This window comes from Chlorocebus sabaeus, chromosome 5 (assembly GCF_047675955.1).
Source record: "Chlorocebus sabaeus isolate Y175 chromosome 5, mChlSab1.0.hap1, whole genome shotgun sequence".
Classification (NCBI taxonomy): Eukaryota; Metazoa; Chordata; class Mammalia; order Primates; family Cercopithecidae; genus Chlorocebus; species Chlorocebus sabaeus.
The window spans coordinates 4,068,442-4,094,212 of NC_132908.1; the positions used below are offsets into that span (position 1 = coordinate 4,068,442).

The 25,771-nt window shown below is 48.5% G+C and overlaps 1 protein-coding gene across 3 annotated transcripts in view; it reads right to left on the reverse strand.

The window, feature by feature from the left end:
• ADCY9 (adenylate cyclase 9) overlaps window positions 1–24,390 on the reverse strand; it is a 156,125-nt gene extending 131,735 nt beyond the window's left edge. For 2 of the 3 annotated variants that reach the window (XM_007984114.3, XM_007984098.3), the window contains exons 1-2: window positions 24,282–24,390; window positions 22,344–24,079 (exon numbers count right to left, since the gene is read on the reverse strand). In XM_007984114.3, coding sequence (XP_007982305.3) covers window positions 22,344–24,036 — 1,693 coding nt within the window. In that variant the 5' untranslated portion in view covers window positions 24,037–24,079; window positions 24,282–24,390. Of the gene's footprint in view, window positions 1–22,343; window positions 24,080–24,248 lie in introns of all 3 variants that reach the window. The other variant, XM_007984107.3, reaches the window with a different exon arrangement.
• Between the last annotated feature and the right edge of the window lie 1,381 nt (window positions 24,391–25,771).

The following is a 25,771-nucleotide window of genomic DNA, read 5'->3' on the forward strand; positions in this document are numbered from 1 at the left end:
AAAAACACAAAAAACTAGCCGGGCGAAGTGGCGGGCGCCTGTAGTCCCCGCTACTCGGGAGGCTGAGGCAGGAGAATGGCGTAAACCCGGGAGGCGGAGCTTGCAGTGAGCTGAGATCCGGCCACTGCACTCCAGCCCGGGCGACAGAGCAAGACTCCGTCTCAAAAAAAAAAAAAAAAAAAAAAAAAAAGTGGCAGAGGTTTGTCAAAAAGTTAACAGAGTGACTGTGTGACCCAGAAACTCCATGCCCAGGTCTGTGCCCCAAAGAACTGAGAAAACAGACACTCAAACAAAAACGCGAACACGACTGCTCCCAGCAGCACCGTTCACGATAGCCAAAAGGCAGAAACAGCCCCAGTGTCCATCAGTGGATGATGGAAAAACAAAATGTGGTCTGGCCATACAATGGAATGTTATGCACCCGTCATCAAAAGGAGGTACTACTCCATGCCACAACACGAATGAACCTTGAAAATACGCTGAGTGGCAGAATCCACATACCCTATGATTCCAAGTATATGAAACGTCCAGACTAGGTAAATCCTGCGGATGGAAAGCGCAGCACAGCAGCTGCCAGGGGCTAGGGTTTGGGAACTGGCAAGTGGCTGCTTAGTGGGTGTAGGGCTTCCTTCTGGGGCTGATGAAAACGCTTCGGAATTAGACCCAGGGTATGGTTGCACAACACTGTGAACGTACGATATGCCACTGAACTGTTCACCTTAAAAATCATTAAGTTATGTGAATTTAGCCTCAATTAAAAATAAATCAGGTTGGGTACCGTGGCTCGCGCCTGTCATCCCAGCAGTCTGGGAGGCCGAGGCGGTGGACCATCTGCGGTTGGGAGTACAAGGCCAGCCTGGCCAACATGGTGAAACCCTGTCTCTACTAAAAATACAAAAAATTAGCCAGGTGTGGTGGCGGGTGCCTGTAATTACCAGTAGTTGGGAGGCTGAGGCACGAGAATTGCTTGAATCCAGGAGGCAGAGGTTGCAGTGAGCCAACCTGCATTCCGGTGTAGGTGACAGAGCAAGACCCTATCTCAAAAAACAAACAAACAAAAGAACCAAGTAGGAAGAAATGTGGCCAGTTCCTCCTGGGTAGTGTTGTAGAGAACACACAAAACTTCTACAGTGACTCCTACCAGATGTTTCTTGGGAAAGTAAGCAAAGTCCTTTCCTGAACTTCAGGTAAATTTTCATAAGAATCAATACTTTCCTAATTTAACATTCACATTTTAGCTTATAATATAACTAGTTATAGAATTGTTCATTAATTCTAATTGATGTTCAATTATACAATCTAATCTCTAATTCCCATTTTCCATTTCTAGTACATAAGCACAAGAAATGTCCTTTTGGTCTTGTGGAAAACATGCCCTATTTAATAAGACACAAATTTGATTCAGATTTCTCTTTCTCCTCCTCCCCCTTAATAATACACTAAAAATAACTGTAATAACATCTTACTCACCCTGAATACATGCACCTAGCAACCTCACTTACTCAGACTATAGCTGACAACCCAAAACCTGCACAAACGCTGAATCCTTAGCCCTTTCCATCAAACGGTATCTGCAGGCTGAAGGAGCTTAACGACTTGTTGGTTTGGTTTTTTAATGTAACAAAGTAAAAACCAGGAGCAAATGTGCTACAAGAAAGCACACTAACAGCTACATACATTGATAGCAAAAGAAGCCCAAAAAATTATTTTTAAAAACATAAGAACTGGAAAAACAGAACAATCTCAGTTTTTTTTAAAAAAGCAAAGATTCCTATTTTTATAGAGAAATTGCTATATTAGTAAAAGCCAAATAACAAGAAGCAAAAATAACTGAGTCATCAAGAAAATTACATCTTATTTGGCATAGTCCATTTTTATGAAAGTGTTTTATCTATTTCAGAAACATAAAAGCAAACGTTTGAATTGGTTAAAACAGAAAATTATCTGATTGACTAAAAGAGAAAATCCTCTGCTCTTCAGAAAATTCAACCATCCAGAAAGTGCTATCACTGACATTTATATCTAACAACATGGCAAATGAGATTGGCTTCATAGTCAACCATTTGCTATCCCTGAAGATCTCTATTAAGGATCTGGCTGATCAGAAAACTTAATATTTAATCAACCTACAGCAGGCCTAGAAAAGAGGCTACTGTTTTAAAAAATAAAACTGGTTATATAAAACATTTACGTCAAATTACAATTCAGTATTAAATCTTATGGAATCATGCCTTTCAGGAAAACATCGGGACACTAGTGAAAATGAAACAGCTAAATCTCAAAGTATATTATTAAGTTATAAAAGACTTTTTTATCGTTCAACATTTTTTTTTGTCTCTACATTAAAAAAGTATTTTTTGTCCCTACAAAAAATACAAAAATTAGTCAGTCACGGTGGCATGTGCCTGTAGTCCCAGCTACTCGGGAGGCTGAAGCTGGAGAATGGCTTGAGCCCAGGCAGCGGAGGCTGCAATGAGCTGAGATCGGGCCACTGCACTCCAGCCTGGGCGACAGAGCCAGACCCTGTTTCAAAATAATTAATTAATTAATTGTTTTAAAAAATCAAAGAATAGCTTAAAATGATTACTATGCTAACAACGTTGTTGCTATTCCTTGTTCAGGAACGCTCCGCACACCATAGACAGTGGTGCTAAATGCAACAGAAGCCTCAGTGCGAACTGGAACACCTCCCAGGAGTCTATGGAATCGGAAACTTAATAGCTACTAAATAAAGTAACATCATGACTGCAGCTATGAAAGCAAACATTTCCATTTGAACTTCAAGTGGCAGAAGGGACAAAGTTGATCTCTTAGACTCATCAGCCCTGAAAGTATTCCTAATCACAGTTTCTTTCGGGAGCCAGAAAGAACACAGCGTTAATTATGTTAATCCAGCTGAGACATTCACTGTGAAATGTGTGTGAGAGAAACGTCCTTTGAAATTTCTCTTGGTAGTTCTGAAAGTTTTTAACCTCCTGCAATTCCTGGCACACGAGTCAGTCACTCACTTGTCCTCAGGAAGCACAGGACGACCAGCAGGTTCGGAATCACACTTTCTCTATGTGATTTCAAAACTCAGGTCTTTGTCCAGGTGAGATTCTCAGTGGGGGCAGAGGGCAAAGGTATCCAATGACAACCCTGTCCTTCAAAACCAAGTCCTGTTTTCCCATCAGCCGTGCAAATCACAGCAAATGTCATGTGGCTTTCCAGGAGCCTCTTTGCTGTTTGTTGAAGAAGGGTAAGAAAACCATGGAGGATTAAAATCACCACATTCAAATTACTATAAAGAAAACGAGGCCAGGCACTGTGGCTCATGCCTGTAATCCTAGCACTTTGGGAGGCCAAAATGGGACGATCGCTTGAGGCCAGGCAACATAGCAAGACTCCATCTCTACTAAGATGAAAAATAAAAGAAGAAGAAAGAAAAGGAAAAATGCAGACAAGTCAGAAAATAAAATTGAGGAGATTAATACAATATAATAATCAGATACTGCAGATTACACCTGGAACACCACCTCACCCAGGCAAAGAAGGAAAAGCTTTCATGTGTGCTCATCATTTGAGCAAAAAGGAAGAAAACACACAGAGAAACTCAGGAGATCCAGAAGAGACACTCCAAACAAAGAAAATGGAAATGACAGGGAACCAAATGATCCACATCAGGGATTTTAAGAGGGAAAGTATAATTCTGAGTGAAAAAAATAAAGAAAATCATACAAAACTTTTTATAAATCTTTGACAAAATCCAAGTTTCCTTTCAACATCGGTGACATTTAATTTTTTTTTTTTTTTTTGAGACCGTCTCTGTCACTCAGGCTGTAGTACCATGGCGCAATCTCAGCTCACGGCAACCTCTGCTTCCCAGGTTCAAGTGATTCTCCTGTCTCAGCCTCTGAGTAACTGGGATTACAGGTGTCCGCCACCGTGCCCGGCTAATTTTTGTATTTTTAGTAGAGACAGGGTTTCACCATGTTGGCCAGGCTAGTCTCGAACTCCTGACCTCAGGTGATCCGCCTGCCTTTGCCTCCAAAGTGCTGGGATGACAGGCATGAGCCACCATACCCAGCCCTCTAATTTCTAATTACAAGATCTAAGGTAGACACTTTCCAGATGCATTCATGTGGGGGACAACTAGAGGACTAACACATCCCCTTGCACCTCAATATAGGGCCAGTAGATCCAGAAGCTCAGTGTCAAGAGCAACAAGAGCAAGTAAGTCCTTCGTCAACGGAACCATCGGGAAGAAGACCGTCAGTCCAGGACTCGCTCAGTCCTACGAGGGAAAAACTTGCCAACACAGTGAAATTCATTTTACTGGCAACCAACCTTCCAATCTCTCTCTAAACTAATGTTCACATGGAAACTGAAGCACATTTTTAAAATCATAATTATTCACTTCACATTTTCTCCAAGCCATTTCAAAAGTGTTTCGCAGACTTTCAAAATCAAACGGGGTTCCCAGGCCAGGTGCCGTGGGTCACACCTGTAATCCCAGCACTTTTGGAGGCCAAGGCAGTTAGATTGCTTGAGCTCCGGAGTTCTAGACCAGCCTGGGCAACGTGATGAAATCTCATCTCTACAAAATACACAAAAACTAGACGGACATGATGCTGCATGCCTATAGTCCCAGCTACTCGAGAGGCTGAGGCACAAGAATCAATTGAACCCAGGAGGTGGAGGTTGCAGTGAGCTGAGATCGCACCACTGCACTCTACCCTGGGTGACAGAGCAAGACCCTGTCTCAAAACAAAACAAAACAACAACCAAACAAAAAAATATCAAATGGGGTTCCTCTAACAATACCCGGCTTTATTTAGGAAACGTGATCCTCAGGAAACCATGTGTAAATTATACTTCTAGAACTCAATCTTATGTATTTATATTTAAAGGAAGTAAAGAATCTTTTACGAAGTTACGCATGTCACACACGCCCTGCAATTTAGTGGTTCTATAGATCGGAGCTTCCCTATGCTAAATTTGTCTAAATGCGGGTTCGTAGGAAACAAGTGGACAAAGAAAACACCACTCTTCATATTAAGAACGAGCACTCTGTCCCAATCATGTGAGAATCTCAGCTATTCTTAGACAATGGTGGAGATTTTAAGCGTATCTAGCTCAAACTTTATATTTTACCAATACGAAAAAAACAGAACCAGAGAGGTTAAATTATTTGCCCAAAAGTGCTCGTTAGTGGACGAAATGTATTAAGACCAAAAGCTAATTTACAAAAACAAATTAAATAAGATCATGCTATAAAAGTGCTTCCCTTTCAGAAACCACCCTCACCACACCCAGTTTTTAGGCAGCTCATTTACACACACAAAAATCACATTAATGAACATCAGAAGCAGTGGCCTTTTCTCATGGGAAAAAGAACTCATTTATGAGGTTCCAGAATGCAACGCAATCCACACTTTAAATAGTAACACAATAGGGTAAAACTAACTGAATCGACATGCAATAAACCCTTTCACTCAAAATGTCATAGCCTTAATGGCATATTGCATTTAATATCCATACACAATGAAATGAATCACACGCATGTGGGGTTTCTTCCTTTCTCCAGGCTAGAGCGTTAGAAAATGTAGTTAATATTTCCTAAACAACTCAAACACGAACATAACCGATTCAAAAGCTGCTTCTTCCCCTCTTTGGAAGGGGAAAAAAAAAAACAGATTTTAATAGCATTATATAAAAATCCTGGAAATTATGCACAAAGACGACCCTGGAGCTTTGCCAGAAAAAGGTATGCTGGTTTTCCATGTGTATAAATGGTAATCAAATAAGAATTACCAGGAGCTACAATATTATTAAAGATAAATATACTTCTTGAAATCTCCATCTTACAAAGCTTAAAAATAATTGCCAGAACTAAGCCGTTGAACCCCACATTTCCCGGACCTTCCCTAAGCACTCAGTCCTCTGTGTTTCCGCCCTACGCCCCACGCCCTCAATGCAGCACCTCGGAGCCCACAGTCCCAAGCTGTCCACACTCAGGCGCCCCTGGGCCCATTCACGTTCCCAGGCACCGTGCACTGGTCAGTTCTCTCCGCCACCACCTTTACTAGAGCCTCTCAAGACCTTCCCTGAGTGTCTATTTAAACGAACCACTCAGTCATTCCAGCAAAGTGGTTATTGCCTTTCCACTACCTTCTGGCTTGTTCCGTGTAGATGTTTGGGGTGTGGTTTCACACATAACAGGGTACTCACATGTGGAGTTACAGTTTGTTTGTTTTTTTTTAAGACAGAACATCGCTCTGTCACCCAGGCTGGAGTGCAGGGGTGCAGTCTCAGCAACCTCCATCTCCCAGGTTCAAGCGATTCTCCCGCCTCAGCTTCCCGAGTAACTGGGATTACAGGCACCCGCCACCACCATGCCCAGCTAATTTTTGTATTTTTAGTAGAGATGGGGTTTCTCCATGTTGGCCAGGCTGTTCTTGAACTCCTGACCTCAGGTGATCTGCCTGCCTTGGCCTCTCAAAGTACTGGGATTACAGGTGTGAGCCACCGTGCCCGGCTTATATTTATTTATTTATTCATTCATTTATCAGCAAATATGATCACACATGGCTATATTCCCAGCACTAAGAACACAGCAGGAAGTAAAACATGGAAAATTCCTGCTCTTAAGATGCATTCCAGTGGCGTAGAAACAGATTATAAACAAAATTAAGTCAAATACATATGATGCAAGATGGAAAAGAGAGTGGCTGGCCCATCATTCCAGGAGGCACTGTTGAAAGCAAGGCTCCTACTAAGGAATTCCTGGAGTTGTGCCTTCTGGAATGTTCCACAGCTGTCCTGAGGGATGGGGTTTGTTGGACTGGGGGAGGACTCCTCAGTCCGCAAACAGGTCATCTACATTTTGGTTTGGGATTTCTTTTTACTGTTTCTTTTGGGTTTTATTTTATTTTATTTTTTTTGGAGACAGAGTCTCACTCTGTCACCCAGGCTGGAGTGCAGTGGTGCAGTCTCAGCAACCTCTGCTTCCCGGGTTCAAGCAATTCTCCTGTCTCACTTTCCCGAGTAACTGGGACTACAGGCACCTGCCACCACGCCCAGCTAATTTTTGTACTTTTAGTAGAGACGGGGTTTCACCATGTTGGCTAGGCTGGTCTTGAACTCCCGACCTCAGGTGATCCGCCAGCCTCAGCCTCCCCAAGTGCTGGGATCACAGGCGTGAGCCACTGTGTACGGCCTATAATATTCATTCATTCGTTCAACCAGTATTATCAGGCATGTATTATATGCCTGGCTATATTCCCAACACTAGGAACACAGCAGGAAGTAAAACATGGAAAATTCCTGCTCTTAAGATGCATTCCAGTGGCGTGGAAACAGATTATAAACAAAGTAAGTCAAAGACATATGATGCAAGATGGAAAAGACAGTGGCTGTCCCATTGTTCCAGGAGGCACTGTTGAGAGCAAGGCTCCTACTAAGGGAATTCCTGGAGTTGGGCCTTCTAGAACATTCCACAGCTGTCCTGGAAGATGGAGTTTACTGCAGGACTCCTCAGTCTGCAAACAGATCATCTACATTTTGGTTTGGGATTTTTTTTATTATTGGTTTGTTTTGTTTTGTTTTGTTTTGTTTTTGGAGACAGAGCTCTCACTCTCTTGCCCAGGCTGGAGTGCAGTGGTGCGATCTCGGCTCTCTGCAACCTCTGCCTCTCAGGTTGAAACAATTCTCCTGCCTCAGCTTCCCAAGTAGCTGTGACTACAGGTGCATGCCACCACACCCAGCTAATTTTTGTATTTTTAGTAGAGAAGGGGTTTCACCACGTTGGCCAGGCTGGTCTCAAACTCCTGACCTCAAGTGATCTGCCCGCCTCGGCTTCCCAAAGTGCTGGGATTACAGACGTGAGCCACCACGCCCAGCCTTTTTATTGTTTTTTATCACGATTTACCTACAGTCACAGGCACCTGTCCCTCAATAGGCATCAGTGGGAAGATACAGAAAGAAATTCTACATTGCTCTCAATCATAGGAATGCAAATAAACGCTTCTAAGGAACTTGAAGATGCACGAACTATTTCTTGGGTGACATTATTTCCTCATAGAAACATGCATATTCTATTCATTTTCTTTTCAAAAAAGATGAGGGTAAACTTTAGCTCAGTCTCTCTGAATAAACATATCAGACAAACAGAATTAATGAGATTTTAATACCTGTAATTTCTCAACTCTTTAAAAATGTTACTAAATGGGCATGAAGGTTATCAAAGACCACTGTGGTTGCATGAAGAGGACTCAGCAGCCAACTTAAAGGGGCTCCCATGGGCCCCAAATGGGACAATTTGAGCATCAAAAATAATATATCTGTAATAGAATGAAATATATCAAACAAGTTAAAATCCAAGCGTTTATAGTGATTCTTGAAAAAAAAATCACCTTTGGGGGATGTTAAGAAACCAACTCAGCTGGGTGCCTTGGCTCACGCCTGTAATCCTGCACTTTGGGAGGCAAGTGCTGGGATTACAAGCACGGGAGGCCAAGGCAGGAGGATGGCTTGAGCCCAGGAGTTTGAGACCAGCCTAGGCAACATGGCAAGACCCTGTCTCTAGCAAAAATTTTTAAAAATCAGCTGGGCGTGGTGGTGCACATCTGTAGTCCCATCTACTGGGGAGGCTGAGGCAGGAGGAGCACTTGACCCTGGGAGGTTGATATGGTTTAGCTCCGTGTCCCCACCCGAATCTCATCTTGAATTGTAATTCCCACGTGTCGAGAGAGGGACTGGTGGGAGGGGACTGGATCATGGGGTGGTTCCCCCCATCCTGTTCTCCTGCTACTGAGGGAGTTCTCACAAGATCTGAGGGTTTAAAAGCGGCAGTTTGCCCTGCACATGCTCTCTCTCTCTCTCTCTCTCCCGATACCATGTAAGATGTGCCTTGCTTCTCCTTCATCTGCTGTCATGATTGTAAGTTTCCTGATGCCTCCCTAGCCATGCAGAACTCTGCCAATTAAACCTGCTTTCTTTACAAATTACCCCATCTCAGGTAGCATCTTTTTTGTTTGTTTGTTTTTCAGATGGAGTCTCACTCTGTTGCCCAGGCTGGAGGTACAGTGGCGCCATCTTGGCTCACTGTAACCTCCACCTCCTAGGTTCTAGTGATTCTCCTGCCTCAGTCTTCCAAGTAGCTGGGATTAGAGGTGTATGCCACCACGCCTGGCTAATTTTCTGTATTTTTAGTAGACACAGGGTTTTGCCATGTTGGACAAGCTGGTCTCGAACTCCTGAGCTCAAGTGATCCGCCCGCCTCAGCCTCCGAAAGTGCTGGGATTACAGGCATGAGCCACTGCACCTGGCCTCAGGTAGCATCTTTATAGCAGTGTGAGAATGGTCTGATACAGTCTGATACAGGTGGAGGCTACAGTGAGCTGAGATTGCACCACTGCACTCCAGCCTGGGCAAAGGAGTGAGATCCTGTCCCCCAAAAAAAAAGAAAAAACCAAACTCAGTCTGTAAATGGTATAGAAAGGGAAAGAACCAAGCAAATAAAAGCATCTAAACATACACGGCTCCCAGGATCCTAGGATTTCACCATGGCTGAGACAGCAGTGTACATGAGAGCACCTTGTAAATGGAGAGAACTAAAGACAGGTATAGATGTTCTGGCTGCTGCTGCCACTGCTAAGAAAATTATTCCTACTTTCAGTAACACTAGCTCTTCTCTACCGCGAGGTACTATGTGCCAAGAACGTTTCTAAGAACTTGCATTTCCTCATTTAATCCTCGCAGCAATTCTGTGAGATGTGTACTAGTGCTTTCTAACACAGCCTTTGGGTTTAAATACCGGCTCCACCATTTAGTATCCCTTTCTGACTGTGTGACCATCACAAGTTATCTAACCTCTCTGTGCTTGAGTCCTCTCATCTATAAAATGGAGATCATCTCAGCCGTATCTGTAATACAGTCAAGAAGTCTAGCACAATATTTGTTCAGGTGAGTTTTGTTTTTTTGTTTTTGTTTTTGTTCTTGTTTTTGTTTTTGTTTTTATTTTGAGACAGAGTCTTGCTCTGTCACCCAGGCTGAGTACAGCGGTGCAATCACAGCTCACTGCAGCCTCGACCTCCCGGGCTCAAACGATCCTCCCACTTCAGCCTTCCAAGTAGCTTGGAATACAGGCATATGCCATCATGCGTGGCTAATTGTTTATTGTTTTTAGAGACAGGGTCTCGCTATGTTGCCTAGACTGGTCTCGAGCTCCTGGACTCAAGTGATCCTCCTACCCTGGCCTTCCAAAGTACTGGGATTACAGACATGAGCCACTGCACCTGGCCTGTACAGATTATTTGATTACTATCTACTTCCCTTTCTAGGCGTCATGCCCCAAGAGGGCAGGGGCCACCCCTCTATCTCCAGAACCTAGTCCTGGCCTTGCCAATGGTAAGAACCCATTCAATATTTAATGAATAAACAAATGAGTTTACAGTAGGATACAGTACAGTTGAAAAAACCGCTCTAGTTCAAACCACAGCCAATAGCTCGAGTTGCAAAGCTGAAGATTTGTTCGTAATTCCTCAACCATCAAGGGGCCCATCATCTTAAGAACTCTGGGGACCTGAAGCAGCCTACGAACAAGACTGCTGAACCCCCGAGGGTTTTCAGTAAAGCAGCAGCCAAGTTCAGCAGCTAGAGTTTAACCAGGGCGAGCTATCAGCGTTTTGTATTTTGGACACTTGCCCTTTTTAGTACGAGAAACTGACACAATCACAGTCCCTAGTGTGTTCTAGGTTTCGGTACTGAATTATACAAGATGTGCGCCAGATTGAGCGCAGGAAGAAAGAAACACCCTTTAGTGCAATACAAAATGTGACTCAGCCAGCGGGGAGGGTGAGTTATTGACGGAATGGCTGTCCGCCATCAGTCACTATGCAAATAAGCGCTTGTCTTGAATTATCTCAGCTGATTCTCCCAACAACCCTCTGACAGAGACACTATCATTCCTATAAATGGCAGAGCCTCTAGGAAGCTTCCCAGAGTTAGGAAACCATATAACCAAGAATTAAGCCCGGTAGCGGAAATCAAAATCCAAGCACCTAACCATTCAAGGGTAAGCCCTTCCAAAAAAAATTCACAGGAACAAAGTTGATGGTCGTTTCTTTCTTTCTTTGTTTTTGAGATGGAGTTTCGCTCTTGTTGCCCATGCTGGAACACAGTGGCATGATCTCAGCTCACTGCAACCTCCGCCTTCTGGATTCAAGCAATTCTCCTACCTCAGCCTCCCAAGTAGATGGGACTACAGGCATGTGCCACCACACCTGGCTAATTTTGTGTTTTTAGTAGAGACAGGGTTTCTCCATGTTGGTCAGGCTGGTCTCGAACTCCCGACCTCAGGTGATCTGCCCGCCTCAGCCTCCCAAAGTGCTGGGATTACAGGCGTGAGTCACTGCGCCCAGCCGTTGTTTTGTTTTTTGACACAGAGTCTCGCTCTGTTGCCCAGGCTGGAGTGCAGTGGCACCATCTTAGCTCACTGCAGCCTCTGCCTCTCAAGTTTAAGTGATTCTCCTGCCACAGCTCTCCTGAATAGCTGGGTGCCCACCACCACGGCTGGCTCATTTTAGTATTTTTAGGAGAGACGGAGCTTCACCATGTTGGCCAGGCTGGTCTCCAACTCTTGATCTCAGGTGATCCACCCACCTCGGCCCCACAAAGTGCTTGAATTACAGGCATGAGCCGTGGCCTGTTCAAAGTTGATGGTCTTTACCACACACCTTGAACATGAGCAACAAAGACTTACCAGCATCGCAAAGGATTTTTAAGGATTTTGTAAGACAACGTCAATGTATGAACTCAGGTCACTTGCTATTTCCACAAGAAACATGTAATGTGTGTCACGACTCCAGCTGGCGTTGTTCCACATGCATGAGAACGCATGTTTGGGTGGCACATACAAAACCCTCAGTCTTCCCGTATTGCAGCCCAGCTAGGGAAGCAGTTCTCAAAGTGTGGTCCGCAGATCCTCAGAGGTCCTTGAGGCCTTTGCAAGGCATCTGCGGAGTCTGAACTATTTGCACAATGACACTAAGATAGTATTTGCCTTCTTCAGTGGTGACATGTGCAGTGACAGTGCAGAAGCAGCCATGGGTGAAACTGCTAGTGCCTGCGCACGTCCTGAGGCTGGGCACCAAACTGCGCTAGCCCTCAGCATGTCCTTCACCACCCCACACTTATGAAAGGAAAGGCAGACAGCTTCGCTTAAGAATGTCCCTGATGGGCCGGGCGCAGTGGCTCATGCCTGTAATCCCAGCACTTTGGGAGGCCAAAGTGGGCAGATCACCTGAGGTCAGGAATTCAAGACCAGCCTGGCCAATATGGCGAAACCCTGACTCTACTATAAGTACAAAACTTAGCCAGGCGTGGTGGCACACACCTGTAAATTCCAGCTACGTGGGAGGCTGAGGCACGAGAATCACCTGAACCCAGGAGGCGGAGGTTGCAGTGAGCCAAGATCGCACCACTGCACTCCAGCCCGGGTGACAGAGCGAGACTCTGTCTCAAAAAAAGAAAAAAAAGAAAAAAAAAAGAAAGAATGTCCCTGATGAAGCTGTCAACATGAACGACTGTGTTAAATCGCAAGCTTGAGTAGGTGTCTTTTGAATAGTCTCAGGGATAAAATGAGAGGCATGCCTACGACGATGCTGCCCGTCAAAGCACAGTGGTCTTCGAGAAAAGCAGCTGTGTAGCTGTTCGGGCTGCAGGCTGAATTGGCCACCTTTGTGGTAGAACGTCATGTATACCTGACCTACTGACAAACTACGGTTGTTCAGACTTCAGTACAGGCAGACCACTCCTGGGGATATGGATGAGTCTGTCACTTCCAGGAAAACAACTGACAGTTTTTGCTGCCAATGATAAAAATTCCAATTTTCAAGTAGGGTTTTTGGAAAACTTACATCAGCCACTGTGATGAAGTCAACTTCTTCAGACTATTAGAACTAACTGATGTCAACATGTGGAAGAGCTGCATCATTCAAAAGACCAGTATTTTCCAAATGACTAGTGCGTTATATAATCACACCTGGGTAAAAACCCAACAGGGTTTAATATAATCGTGTACAAAAAAAAAAGATAATAAAATTTCAGATTCCATATTGCAACTAACCTTTAAGAAACTACCACTCAAAATAAAACATCAGCAGGGTGTGGTGGTGCATGCCTGTAGTTCCAGCTACTTGGTAGGCCAAGGCAGGAGAATCACTTGAGCCCAGGAGGTCAAGGCTGCAGTGAGCTATGGCAGCACCAATGCACTCCAGCCTGGGTGACAGAGCAGGACCCCATCTCAGAAAAAGAAAAAGAAACTACTACTCACTTGTCGAATATTTCTACAGAATCAAAGAAAAAAATCCAGAATTACACAAAAAGGCTATGAAAATGCTCTCCCAACTACGTATCTCTATAAAACCAGATTTTCTACACATTGTCCAACATATTGCAACAAATTGAAGGCCAAAGCAGCTAAGAAAATTCAGCAAACACACTTAAAAGTGTTTAACATGGTACATTTCATCACTTAAAAAACTTCAGCCATGGGTCAGGCGAGGTGGCTAACATGGTGAAACCCCGTTTCTACTAAAAATACAAAAAATTAGCCAGGCGTGGTGACGCGCACCTGTGATCCCAGCTACTTGAGAGGCTGAGGCAGGAGAATTGCTTGAACCCGGGAGGCAGAGGTTGCAGTGAGTTAAGATCACACCACTGCTCTCCAGCCGGGGCAAGAGTGAGACTCTGTCTCAAAAAAAAACCTAGTTGGGTGTGGCGGCATGCACCTGTGGTCCCAGCTACTCGAGAGGCTGACAAGGGAGGATTATCTGAGTACAGGAGGTCGAGGCTGCAGTGAGCTGTGACTGTACCACTGCACTCCAGCCTGGGTGACACAGCAAGACCCTGTCTCAAAAAGAAAAGAAAAAAACCCAGAGAAACAACAATTTCTACCGCATTAGAGGAAGGCATATAAACTAGGCGCAGCTATCCCTGAGTGTCAGGGGCCCAGCGTTTCACCCTGTTTCCCAGCTTCTGCCCCCTAGGTCACACTCCTGCCACCACTACTGCTACAACTCGTTCTGCCTCCACTGCCACCACCAGCCTCTAGCGGGTTCAACGCTCCCCCCATCCCAGAACACTGAACCTCCCCACTTAACTCTATAGAAAGGATGCCAGGAATCTTTTACAAGTACAACGCTAGCAAAGGCTGGAGAAAATGAGACCAAAAACCTGATTTCTAAGAGCAGACAAGTTTTACAAGGGGCAGTCTTCTTTGCCTAAGTTGACTAAAATTTAGCCACAGGTTGGCTTGGCTGGTGTGGTTCACTGGGTACATCCACAAGACTACAAAAATATCACTGCTGTCTGTAGTCTTCCCAGGGGAGGACCACCCTACCCTTGGCCCACACCCATGGGTGGGGGCTCCACCTCCACCCTCTGATGCAGCCCAGTCCCTTTCCTCCTGTTCTGCAGCAGCACCGGTGCCTGGCCACTTCCCTTGCCAGTTCCCTTCCTGTTTCAAAAACTCTCATCTCTTCACAAAATTTCCTGGAGGGGTGCTAGTTCCTGTTGGAAAAGGTCTTGAGGTGTGTCACAGGCAAAGTACAAATGATATGCCCAGGGCCAGATGGATGACAGGCCCCTCAGCTCAGCCAGTCCAGAGTCAGGAGGGGACCTGCAGAATTCTAATGGTGAATGATCATACTCTTACAATATTGAAATTCCAGCAAACATGCCAATACGGAAATCACCAACCAAGAGAAAGACAAGACTTACGGCCCACGCAGGCTTGTGCACACTCTGTGCCCAGACATGGACAGATTAATGTGGGTTTGTTTTTTTCCAAGATTACTATTCCATAGCAAAGTACACAGGCAACACTGACCAATATGCAGAAACATAATTACTATCTAACCAAGCTGGCCAGCAGACAAAAATCTTGAAACTTCTTGACTTGCTCTAATTGTTCCTTCTCCATGTTTCCCTTCCTTAGGCATTCTACCTGAAAAGATAGCCTTCCCTTCCTTCTTCATCCCGTCGGCAATGCAGCAAACCTTAACCTTCTCTTGCTTCACCAGAGGTTACTTCTACTCAGAAGCTTGTCTTCAGAATTAACAGCTCTGTCCTTGCCACTGGAAGCCAGGTCTCAAAGAGCCTGAACAAATGGTCACTGGGGGTGGCTTGAGTGTCGACTCTATAGCTGTTTTCTGTCTCCCACCCCAGCTGTGGAGGGCAACTGTGTGCTTCATCTCATCTCTGCCATTTGCTATCTGAGAGGCTGCATTTCCACGTGCACTAGAGATCCTGCTCAAGAATGCAGGTCAAGGCTGGCTCACGCCTATAATCCCAGCACTTTGGGAGGTTGAGGCGGGTGGATCACCTGAGGTCAGGAGTTCGAGACCAGCCTGGCCTACATGGTGAAACCCTATCTCTACTAAAAATACAAAAATTAGCTGGGCGTGGTGGCACTTGCCTGTAATCCCAGCTACTCAGGAGGCTGAGGCAGGAGAACCACTTGAACCCCAGAGGCAGAGGTTGCAGTGAGCTGAGATCGAGCCATGACACTCCAGCCTGAGCGACACAGCAAGACTCTGTCTCAAAAAAAAAAAGAAGAATGCAGGTCAACGCAGAATTTCCAAGCAAGGAGACTGGGCTGTGCTAACGGGTTAGCATCCCAGTGGCAAGGGTTGCAGGCTCAGGTGGGGACAAGCTACCCAAGCTAACGGAGGAAGGAAGGGGAACACCTGAGCATGCAACTGAACCCCAAACCAACACCTGGCTAGGGTTCTGTCAGCTGGCAGGCCCGTAACCACGGTTAACAGGGCACCCAGATTTCCAGCATAAGACAGGTGTTTGCAGAGGCTAATGCATACAGAATGCCTCCGTCCACTGTCGGTCTGTCGGCCCAACAGACAGGGTCTAGATAGGAACTCCTTTAAGGCGAAGGTCTTGGTCACAGAAGTGGCCAACAGGTGACAATCTGCCCAAATGCACACCAGTGGGTCTCTTCCCCCAGCTACTCCACAAGCATAAAGTTTGGCTGGGGAAAAAAGGCTTTTTTAACTTCTGCATCTGACAATGTGATTGCTACCCAGTATTCCCTGCTTCAGAGATACTACCGTGGGTGTGGATGGGAGTGGCGGAGCATCTTCATTCTGTCTTCCTAATATTTACAGGGGAAAAGACGATGCCTGTAGATATTTTCTAACGGTTTCACTTTCTGTCTTTGTGACCCTGTATCTATGACAGGAAAAGCCAACAGCTCAAGATAACACATCTCACCGTTTTTTGCTTGTGGCCCAAGGCAGAATACAACAGCCACAGTTCCCTCAGGCCTAGCAGTTTCACCCCAAATGCTGTGGAAGGTCCCTCACCTGAATCAGACCCTTTTTTTTTTTTTTTTTTTTTTTTTTTTTGCGATGAAGTCTCACCCTATCGCCCAGACTGGAGTGCAGTGGTGCCATCTCGGCTCACTGCAACCTCCACCTCCCAGGTTCCAACGATTCTCCTGCCTCAGCTTCCCAAGTAGCTGGGACTACAGGCGCCTGCCACCAAGCCTGGTCAATTATTGCATTTTCAGTAGAGACGGGGTTTCACCATGTTAGCCAGGCCGGTCTCGAACTCCTGACCTCGTGATCTGCCCACCTTGACCTCCCAAAGTGCTGGGATTACAGGCGTGAACCACCACACCCCGCCCATTTCTCCATATCTTTAATAACTGTGCTTCACTTTTTTTTTTTTTTTTTTTAAGACAGGGTCTCATTCTCGTCGCCCAGGCTGGAGTGCAATGGTGCAATCTTGGCTCACTGCAACCTCCGCCTCCCAGGTTCAAGCAATTCTCCTGTCTCAGTCTCCTGAGTAGCTGGGATTACCTGCCACCACACCTGGTACATTTTTGTATTTTTAGTACAGATGGGGTTTCACCATATTGGCCAGGCTGGTCTCAAACTCCTGACCTCAGGTGATCTGCCTACCTCGGACTCCCAAGGTGTTGGGATTACAGGCATGAGCCACCATGCCCAGCCCCTCACTTTTTAAATTATTTCCAAAATCCTAGCAGTATGCTAAAAATTCCTGCAACCTTCTCCCAGTGCCTGGCCACCCTAGATAAGATTTCTCACACTCACGTACACCCCATCTTCTATATCCCCTTCCTGCTTTACGTTTTTTCACAAAACACTTTCTCTATCTTATTTATGGTTTGACTCCCCTGTTGTCCCCTCTATTAGATCTCCCCTATTAGAAGGCCTGGTTTTTGTTTCTTAGAGACAGGGTCTCACTCTGTCGCCCAGGCTGGAATGCAGTGGTGCAATCACGGCTCTCTGCAGCCTCGACCTCCTGGGCTCCAGCGATCCTCCTATATTATTGACTTAAAAATTCTTGTCCCCTATTACAAGAGCAGGAATCTGTTTTGTTTACAGCTGTATTGCCAGAACCCAGAACCGTGCCTGGCACAGAGTAAATGATTCGCTGAATGAATAAGCAAGCCAGGGATTCCGGGCCTCCTTCTGTAAGTCCATCCTCCATTCTCCATTCATACCATAGCAACTTCAAAGGCCCCTCACCCATTCCTGACTCCACATTGTCGCCAAGTCACTTCCAGAAACTTAAAATGCCATTTCCCATTCACATGGTTAAGCCCTTCCCCTCCTGCCAGTCGTCTGTTTAAATCTGGCTTGCAGTCTCAAGCTGGTCTTCCTAACGCCACTCAGATCCCATCACCTCCATCACTGCTACTGTGACCTTGGATTGGGCCATCATCACCCCTACCTGGGATTGACTCAACACCTCATTAATCTCTTTCCAACCCACACTCACTAGCTCTGAAAGAGTGAACTTTCTAAAACTGCAAGTCAGAAGCCCTAGGTCCCCTGTTAAGTGGTTCCCTGACACCCACAGGATCAAATCCAAAGTCCTTCCCACGTTAGCCGTGGCCTTCCTTATCCTGACCAACGACTAACAATCGCCTGCCCCCACAGAGAAGCACAGAGCCCAGCCACGCCCACCTCTCCGCTCTGCGCCTTGCTCTTCTGTCCATCTGGAGAGCCATGGCCTGATCTCAGGACCCAGCTCCAGCAGGAGCCCTCTCTAAAGCGCTCCCCACTCCCGGACATACTCCACAACACTTTCAACTGTGACCTCATGGAGGGTGGGAACTATAAACGCAGGGGAGGCGAGACCCAAAGTGGGGCTGAGCCCAAGAGGGTTCTTGGCTTTGCCCAGGAAAGAATTCAAGAGTGAGCCGGTGGCAGGAAAGAAAACAGCTTTATTGAAGAGGCAGGCAGTGTTACAGCTCCGTGACTGCTCCGGCAGAGCTGGGCTCCCCCAAAGGCAGAAAGTAGCAGCTCAGGGCAGTTTTGCAATCATACTTATATCACTTTTTTTTTTTTTTTTTTGAGACACAGCCTTGCCTAGGCTGTCGCCCAGGCTGGAGTGCAGTGGCCATGATCACAGCTCACTGCAACCTCCACCTCCTGGGTTCAAGCAATTCTTCTACCTCAGCCTCCCGAGCACCTGGGATTACAGGCATGCACCACCACGCCTGGCTAATTTCTGTATTTTTAGTAGAGACGGGGTTTCACTATGTTGGCCACACTGGTCTCGAACTCATGACTACAGGTGATCCGCCCACCTTGGCCTCCCAAAGTGCTGGGGTTATAGGCATGAGCCACTGCACCTGGCCTTACCTTATACCTACTTTTAATTTCATGTAGAGTAAGGGGCGGCTTAGGCAGAAATTTCTGGGAAAAGGGTGGTAGCTTCTGGGTTGTCAGGTCATGGCCATGGAACGAGGCAGTAACTCCAGGTGTGGCCATGGTGACAGTAAACTAACATGGCACACTGGTGGGTGTATCTTGCAGAACGCTGCTTCTGCCCCATCCCTGTATTAGCTAGTCCTCAATTCAGTCTGGCATCTGGGCCCTGCCTCTGGAGTCGAGTCCCACCTCACGATCACGGATCCTCCTCCACATCCACAGTGCCAGGTGCACAGTCGGTGCCGGGGTACAGCACAGATTTCAGAGTGAGGGAATGTGCAGAAATCATGAAACTACCCTTCTGCAAAGCCTGTTCAGATAAATTCGAATGAGAGGAGCTTCCTTCTGTGCTCCCAGGCTAGCTCTAGAAGCCCCTTCTCATTCTACGGATGCCTGCTCCTGCAGGGCCGCTACTGGGTGCTTTTTAACCCTGGGATCAGAAAAGGGGGTACGAGGGAAAGGATAATACCCAATATTGGGGCTTTTTTTGTTTTTTGTGGTTGGTTTTTTTTTTTTTTTTGAGACGGAGTCTCGCTGTGTCATCCAGGCTGGAGTGCAGTGGCCGGATCTCAGCTCACTGCAAGCTCCGCCTCCCGGGTTTACGCCATTCTCCTGCCTCAGCCTCCTGAGTAGCTGGGACTACAGGCGCCCGCCACCTCGTCCGGCTAGTTTTTTGTATTTTTTTTTTTTTTTTTTTTTTTTTTTGAGACGGAGTCTCGCTCTGTCGCCCAGGCTGGAGTGCAGTGGCCGGATCTCTGCTCACTGCAAGCTCCGCCTCCCGGGTTCACGCCATTCTCCTGCCTCAGCCTCCCGAGTAGCTGGGACTACAGGCGCCCGCCACCTCGCCCGGCTAGTTTTTTGTATTTTTTTAGTAGAGACGGGGTTTCACCGGGTTAGCCAGGATGGTCTCGATCTCCTGACCTCGTGATCCGCCCGTCTCAGCCTCCCAAAGTGCTGGGATTACAGGCTTGAGCCACCGCGCCCGGCGTTTTTTGTATTTTTTTAGTAGAGACAGGGTTTCACCGTGTTAGCCAGGATGGTCTCGATCTCCTGACCTCGTGATCCGCCCATCTCAGCCTCCCAAAGTGCTGGGATTACAGGCTTGAGCCACCGCGCCCGGCCGTGGTTGTTGTTTTTTAAGACAGTCTTGCTCTGTTGCCCAGGCCGGAGTGCAGTGGCACAGCCTTGGCTCACTACAACCTCCTCCTCCCGGGTTCAAACAATTCTCCTGCCTCAGCCTCCCATAATACCCAATATTATATAGAGAAAACATTTGCCACCAGCCTAAAGGCAGAGGCGAAAATCGATCTTACATGTAGATAAGCTTAACGATGTGGGTGAAAGGGTCTTCTACAAACTGTGCTATCATCTCAATTTAGCTTTGTAAGGACAGTTTCCAAAAAGGCCAGGAAGTTGTGTAGACATGCTCTATTCCTGGAGTCCTGTCCACAAAGGTTTGCAAAATGAGCTCAAGAAAACAAAATCATGGTCTCAGGGAAACAGCTACAGGGAAGAATATCACATTTAAAAAATCAGCAGCTTGGCTAAGCCTTCTTTCTTCCCTACTCCCTACAGTACTAAACCTTTTATAAATGTACAATGTACACAAATTTCAAGAAAAGTTAATATACCAAATTTACACTATTTGAGGTTTAAAAACACATACACACACAAACCCACTCTAGCATTTTTTTTTTTTTTTGCCTCAGTGTCTGAGCCCCCTGATCTATAAACTTAAAGTAAAACTACTCATAAATTCACAAAATAGGTATTCAATGACTTGGCAATTTCCAAATGATTACACCCTTTTCATTTTTGAAATTCGAGTAATACAGCATACAAAGTACAGTTTACAAAACTGTTCTCATTGTCCTGTGGGCCAACATATTTCATTTAATGTACTGCCGCCCAGCTCCACCATCCCACAGTCCCCCAGGACAGAGCTCGCAACACCTGGGTCCTAAAAATGCCAAGGTAACAAGCAGGGGTTACACCCACAGCCCCATCCACTGACACCTTCAGGCTCAAGAGCAAGTGCCACTACCCTAAACAGAAAGAACCTGTCACAGCAGCATCTTTCAAGTGAACAGCAAAGTGTAGTTTCTGACCTCGTCAACATAGTCCTTAAAGCGCTCTAGGTTAGGGGAATTCTTGCTGAAAATAGTTTTCGTCTACATCCATAAAATCTTCATCAGCAAAGTTAGTAAAATAAAGAAAAATCAGAAGAAAGATGATGTTCCCTTGCCAGATAACAAATACACAAAAGATACAGGAGCTCAGATCACAAGCCAGAGAAAGAGAATGCCAACTGGGGATACGGGATGATCTCACACCAACGACCTGTGCAGGCCCTACCTCAACCACTGGCCGTCTCTGACTGACATTATTACTTCTGCCGTCTCTGATTGAAAGTATTACCTCTGCCATCTCTGACTGGAACTATTCATTACTTCTCCTTCCGAGGATTCCCTTTCCTGAGGCTGTTAACTGTGTAAGTATGCAGTGTGGGGAAGCCACAAAATACAATACAGCTTCACAAAAGCAGGCTTTAAAAAAATCAGCGTTATTTTCTCTACATACTTCCAAAATAGATGTTTCCCTCAATCCTGAAGATTTTGCTAAAACATAAGGGCTGTTTAAAAAGGAGGAAGGGGGGAAGAAATGTAGCAGATTACTTAAAATCCTTCTTTTTCATCCTACTTATTTTAACATCATTTTCCAGATCTCAAAGACTGTTGCCCTGTATTAGAAAGAAGCAGTAGCCCAATAAAAACATCAAGAATAGCAGTAAGGAGCTTGAAACCAGGGACCAGGCACCAGACCCAAACCTGAGAGGATGAGGGAGGAGAACACCAGCTCTTCTGCGGGTACGTTTCTCCCTTCCAGACCACCTGGCGGCTGCAGAAGCTCAATATTCTAAAATGCCTGGTTCTTCACTTAAGGCAAATACTGTGATCATAAAATATTCTTAAACAAATGATGGTTGAAAGCTGAAAATGCAAACTTTTTTAAAAAGACCTAGATAAAAGGCAGCGTGCACTCAGAGGTAAGTAACTCCGTCCAGTTCTCCGGAGTCCTGCAGGACTGCGCCGACTTCCTATCCCTATTTTGAGGACAAGCAAAGTGAGGCCCAGAGAGGAGAAAGGTTTTATTCTCCACGTTTTCGCAAAAAGGGCACAGAGAAACATTTGGATGGGACTTCGGGGTGACCAAATGAAATGCAAAGACAATTTCCTTAAGTGCTGAAAAGTGCTGAATGCTTAACGGCTCCATACCCTTACGTTCACCGGACATACCCCCATATTTCAGCCAACCAGCGGTTATGCACGTTCGAAGTTCTCCTTCCTTCTACAGGTCGCATCTAGGTCATGTCTGCACAGCGTCCCTTTCTGCAGTGTGAAGAGATCTGTGATATTTGACCCGCTGGAGGAAAAGTCACACTGACCCTGAGATCCCCCCATGGGAAAGCATTCTGAGATACCTGAGCTGCCTCTACACACTGAGGTTGAAAGTGTGTGTGTGTGTGTGTGTGTGTGTGTGTGTGTTTTAATACAATCAGTTTCAGGGAGGGGGGATACCGAGGTAAAGAAGTGCACATACCTTTCAACTGGTCAGCAACCACGCTGTGGCCCAGCCGTTCCATAACTTTCCCGTCTTCCATTTCGTACCGGTCATCTAAGTAGTTTGCAGTGGCCTCAGAAATGTGAACTTTGCCGGCCACTCCCAGCTGCTCCATGAGATTGGCCAGGTTCACATCGTTGGACCACACATCAAATTTAAACCTCCTCATGCCCAGGATGCCGCACAGGACGGTACCCGTGTGCACCCCGACTCGCATGTTCACCATCTCCTTCTTCTCCTGGCAGAACTGCTCGATGGCCTTGATCATGCCCAGGCCCATCTCGATGCAGCAGTAGGCATGGTCGGCCCGGGGCTCGGGACAGCCCGCCACGCAATAGTAACAGTCTCCCAGAGTGCTGATTTTCTCACACTTGGTTTCCTCACACAGGCGGTCGAAGCGACCGAACAGATCGTTCAGGAGACCCACCAGGGCGTGGGCGGACTTGTTGGCACTCATCTTGGTGAAGCCCACGATATCTGCAAATAAAATACTGACTTCTTCGATCTGCTGCATCTTGAAAGGACGGAAGGCTATAGGCGCTTTTTGGATGGAAGACTTTTTCTTCCTGTTCTTGGGGCTCGAGGTGGCATGCCTCTTGACGGAATTCTCACTCTCCTCATCCCCCTGCTTCATTAAGTCATCGGCTATGATTCTTGGCATCACGGAATGAATCATCCTCTCTTTGAGGGCTTTTTCCACTTCCAGGTCCTTCCCGTGCATAATGGATTGCCCTACCTTGAGGAAGGTGCTCCTGGACCTCACCTGGGACATGATGAACAGGTGGACCCCGATGGCGTGGATGCAGCCATGGAGCAGCGCCCTGCTCAGCAGCTCCCAGTGCAGGGCCCCGGCTCCGGGAGAGGGGAAGCAGGCTTCATCCCGGAAATGGTAGCCAAAGGTCTCGAAAAGGACAGAGTAGGCCACCCCCAGACACAAGCTCAGGTACAAAGGTAAGTGCATGACGGTATAGAGCAAAAAGAGCACTTCGATGCACATGGAGAAGCTCCCCACTTGAGACAAGCAAGTATCTGTGGGCTGGGCTGTGGCCGTAAGGTTGGAGCTGTCGCCGCGTCCTGAGACAGGCGTCAAGACCTGGAACTGCGCAGCCAGGGTCAGGGCGAACACCAGCAGGGTGAGAGCCAGCGAGGTCCACGCGTAATGCCGGGCGTACAGCTTGGTGAAGGTAAACAGAAAGAAGCCCACACACACCACGAGGAAGCACAGCGCGGGGGCGACCATGACGATCAGTCTGGATCTCATGTGCACCGCAAAATAGATGCTCCACAGAAGGCAGGCGAAGCCGATGTAGAAGAGCGCATATCGGAACCGGCGCTGGGTCTGCGGGAAGCAGCGCTCCAGGCAGGCCTCCTCCAGGTTCACCGAGTCGAACTTGGGGTCCCACCAGCGGCTGGAGGCCCTCTCGAACAGCTGGGGCAGCTTCTTCTGCCTGCGCAGCCGGCCTCCGCCGCCCACTCGCCGGGGGACGCCCCCGGAATCCCCGGAGCTGCTGCAGCTGGAGGAGATGCTGTATTTGCAGTGCTTGGGATGGCTGTTGGAGGACAGCTGCTTGGGGTTGATCTTGACGCGCACGCTGTTGCTGTCCCCGCTGGAGTCGCAACTCACCTCGGTGCTGTGGTGATGCAGCAGCTGCTGGTGGGGCGGGGAAGCCATGTTGTCGAGTCCCGGGGCCTGCCCGGGCCGGGGTCACCAGTACCTGCCAGCAAAACGGGGAGAGTTAGCTGCGTTCCCACCTAGGCATGCACACCTGGAAGCCGGGGACCTACTCCCGTCCTAGGTGACGGCTCCAGCACGCGACTTGGACAGGCACCATCTGCTCCCCGAAACTGTGGATCCCGGCTCAGCCGTACCCCCACCGCCCCCACCTTCGAGGCGGACGAGAACCGCTCAGGACGGACCTAGAGCGCCCGGGGGTCCCCGCCGCGTGGCCGCCGTGGGTCCGGGACCGCTGTGCTCGCTCGCCTTCAGCGCCGCTCGCCCCGAGGGTGGCCTCCGCGCCGCGCGGCTTCTCCTCCTTGCGCGCTCGCCTCCTCCAGCTGCGGCTCCGGAGGGAAGTTCAGACCTTGAGCGCTCCCAGCCCCGCGAGCCGCCTGCGCACAAACAACTCCGCCGGCGGCGCGGAGCCCTCCATCCTGCAGGAGCCGCGCTCCGATGCGTCAAAGGCGGCGCGCGGCCGGCCCCGGCCCCGACCCGGAGCCGCGAGCTTCGGCGGGCGCCCCCGGCCCGCGCTCCCCGGCCGCCTCCCGCACTCCGGACCGGCCCTGCCCGCGGCGGCGGGCGCCGGGGGTGGGGGCGCCCCGGGCTGCGAGTGCGCGGAGCCCGTCGGCGCGGCCCGTCTAGCGGGGCCTGCTTCCCCCCGAGCGCGCCGCCGCCCCCGCCGGGACCGCCGCTGTCCCGGGACCGAGCGTGTGGAACCACGGACGCGGGCCCCTCGCCGGGCGGCGGTGCAGACGCTGCCGCAGAGCCGGGCTCCCGCGACGCCAGCCGGGACGCCCGCCCGCCCGCGCCCACGCCGGGGGCAGTCTCCCAGAGTTAGAGATGCGGCCGCCGCCGCGCCCGCCGCCTTGTCCCCCGCGGCCGCTGCCTCATGTCGGAAGAGCCGCCGCCGCCACCACCTCCGGCCCCTGCCCCGCCCGCTGTCACTGACAGACGCGCGCCCGCGCCGCCCCTCGCCCCGCCGCAGCGCGCACGCGCGGCCCGCGCACGCCGCCGCCGCCTCCTGGCCCCGGACACGCGCACGGGCCGCGCGCCGCCCCGCCTTGGTGCGCGCGCTGGGCTCCCGGCTGCGGGGCGGGGCGGGGCGCGCACTCGGCTCCGCCCTCCGCCCCGGGCGGCGCCGCTGCTCCGCCGCGCGCTGCGTACACTGCGGGCGCTCCGGGCGCTGCGGGCCGGGCCTCTCTGGGCGCCCCTGAGACCGCTCGCTGCCCGGGGTGGGTCCCGGGCTGCAGAGAGACCTGAAGGCGCGTGCCGTGGAAGGGAGCCGCTGGGCGCAACGTTTGGGAAATCAAAATGTTGCCTTCCCACTCGGCACGCCTTTCGGATAAATCGAAGTTTCCAACCGTTAGATTTCCCTCCCGGGATGCTCCCTTTGCTCTGTAAGCAATGAATGCGGGTCCCGGGGCACTCGGCCTGCCCTAGACCTGTTCATGGGGCGACCTTCGCGGGCCAGCCCTCCATATCTGGGCCCACCGACGACCACGTTCCCCCGCCCCAGGGGGAGTTTCCCTTGCTGTCCTTAAGCCCTTCTCCCCCTCATCATGAACTACTGCTTTTCCTTTTACACAAATGAGACTTTCAAAGGAGTTTGCATCCCATAACGGCAGTTCTGCATTGGCCTCCATAAACATTGCCACGTGTAAATAAAATTGTATTCTCCCTAGCATGCAGA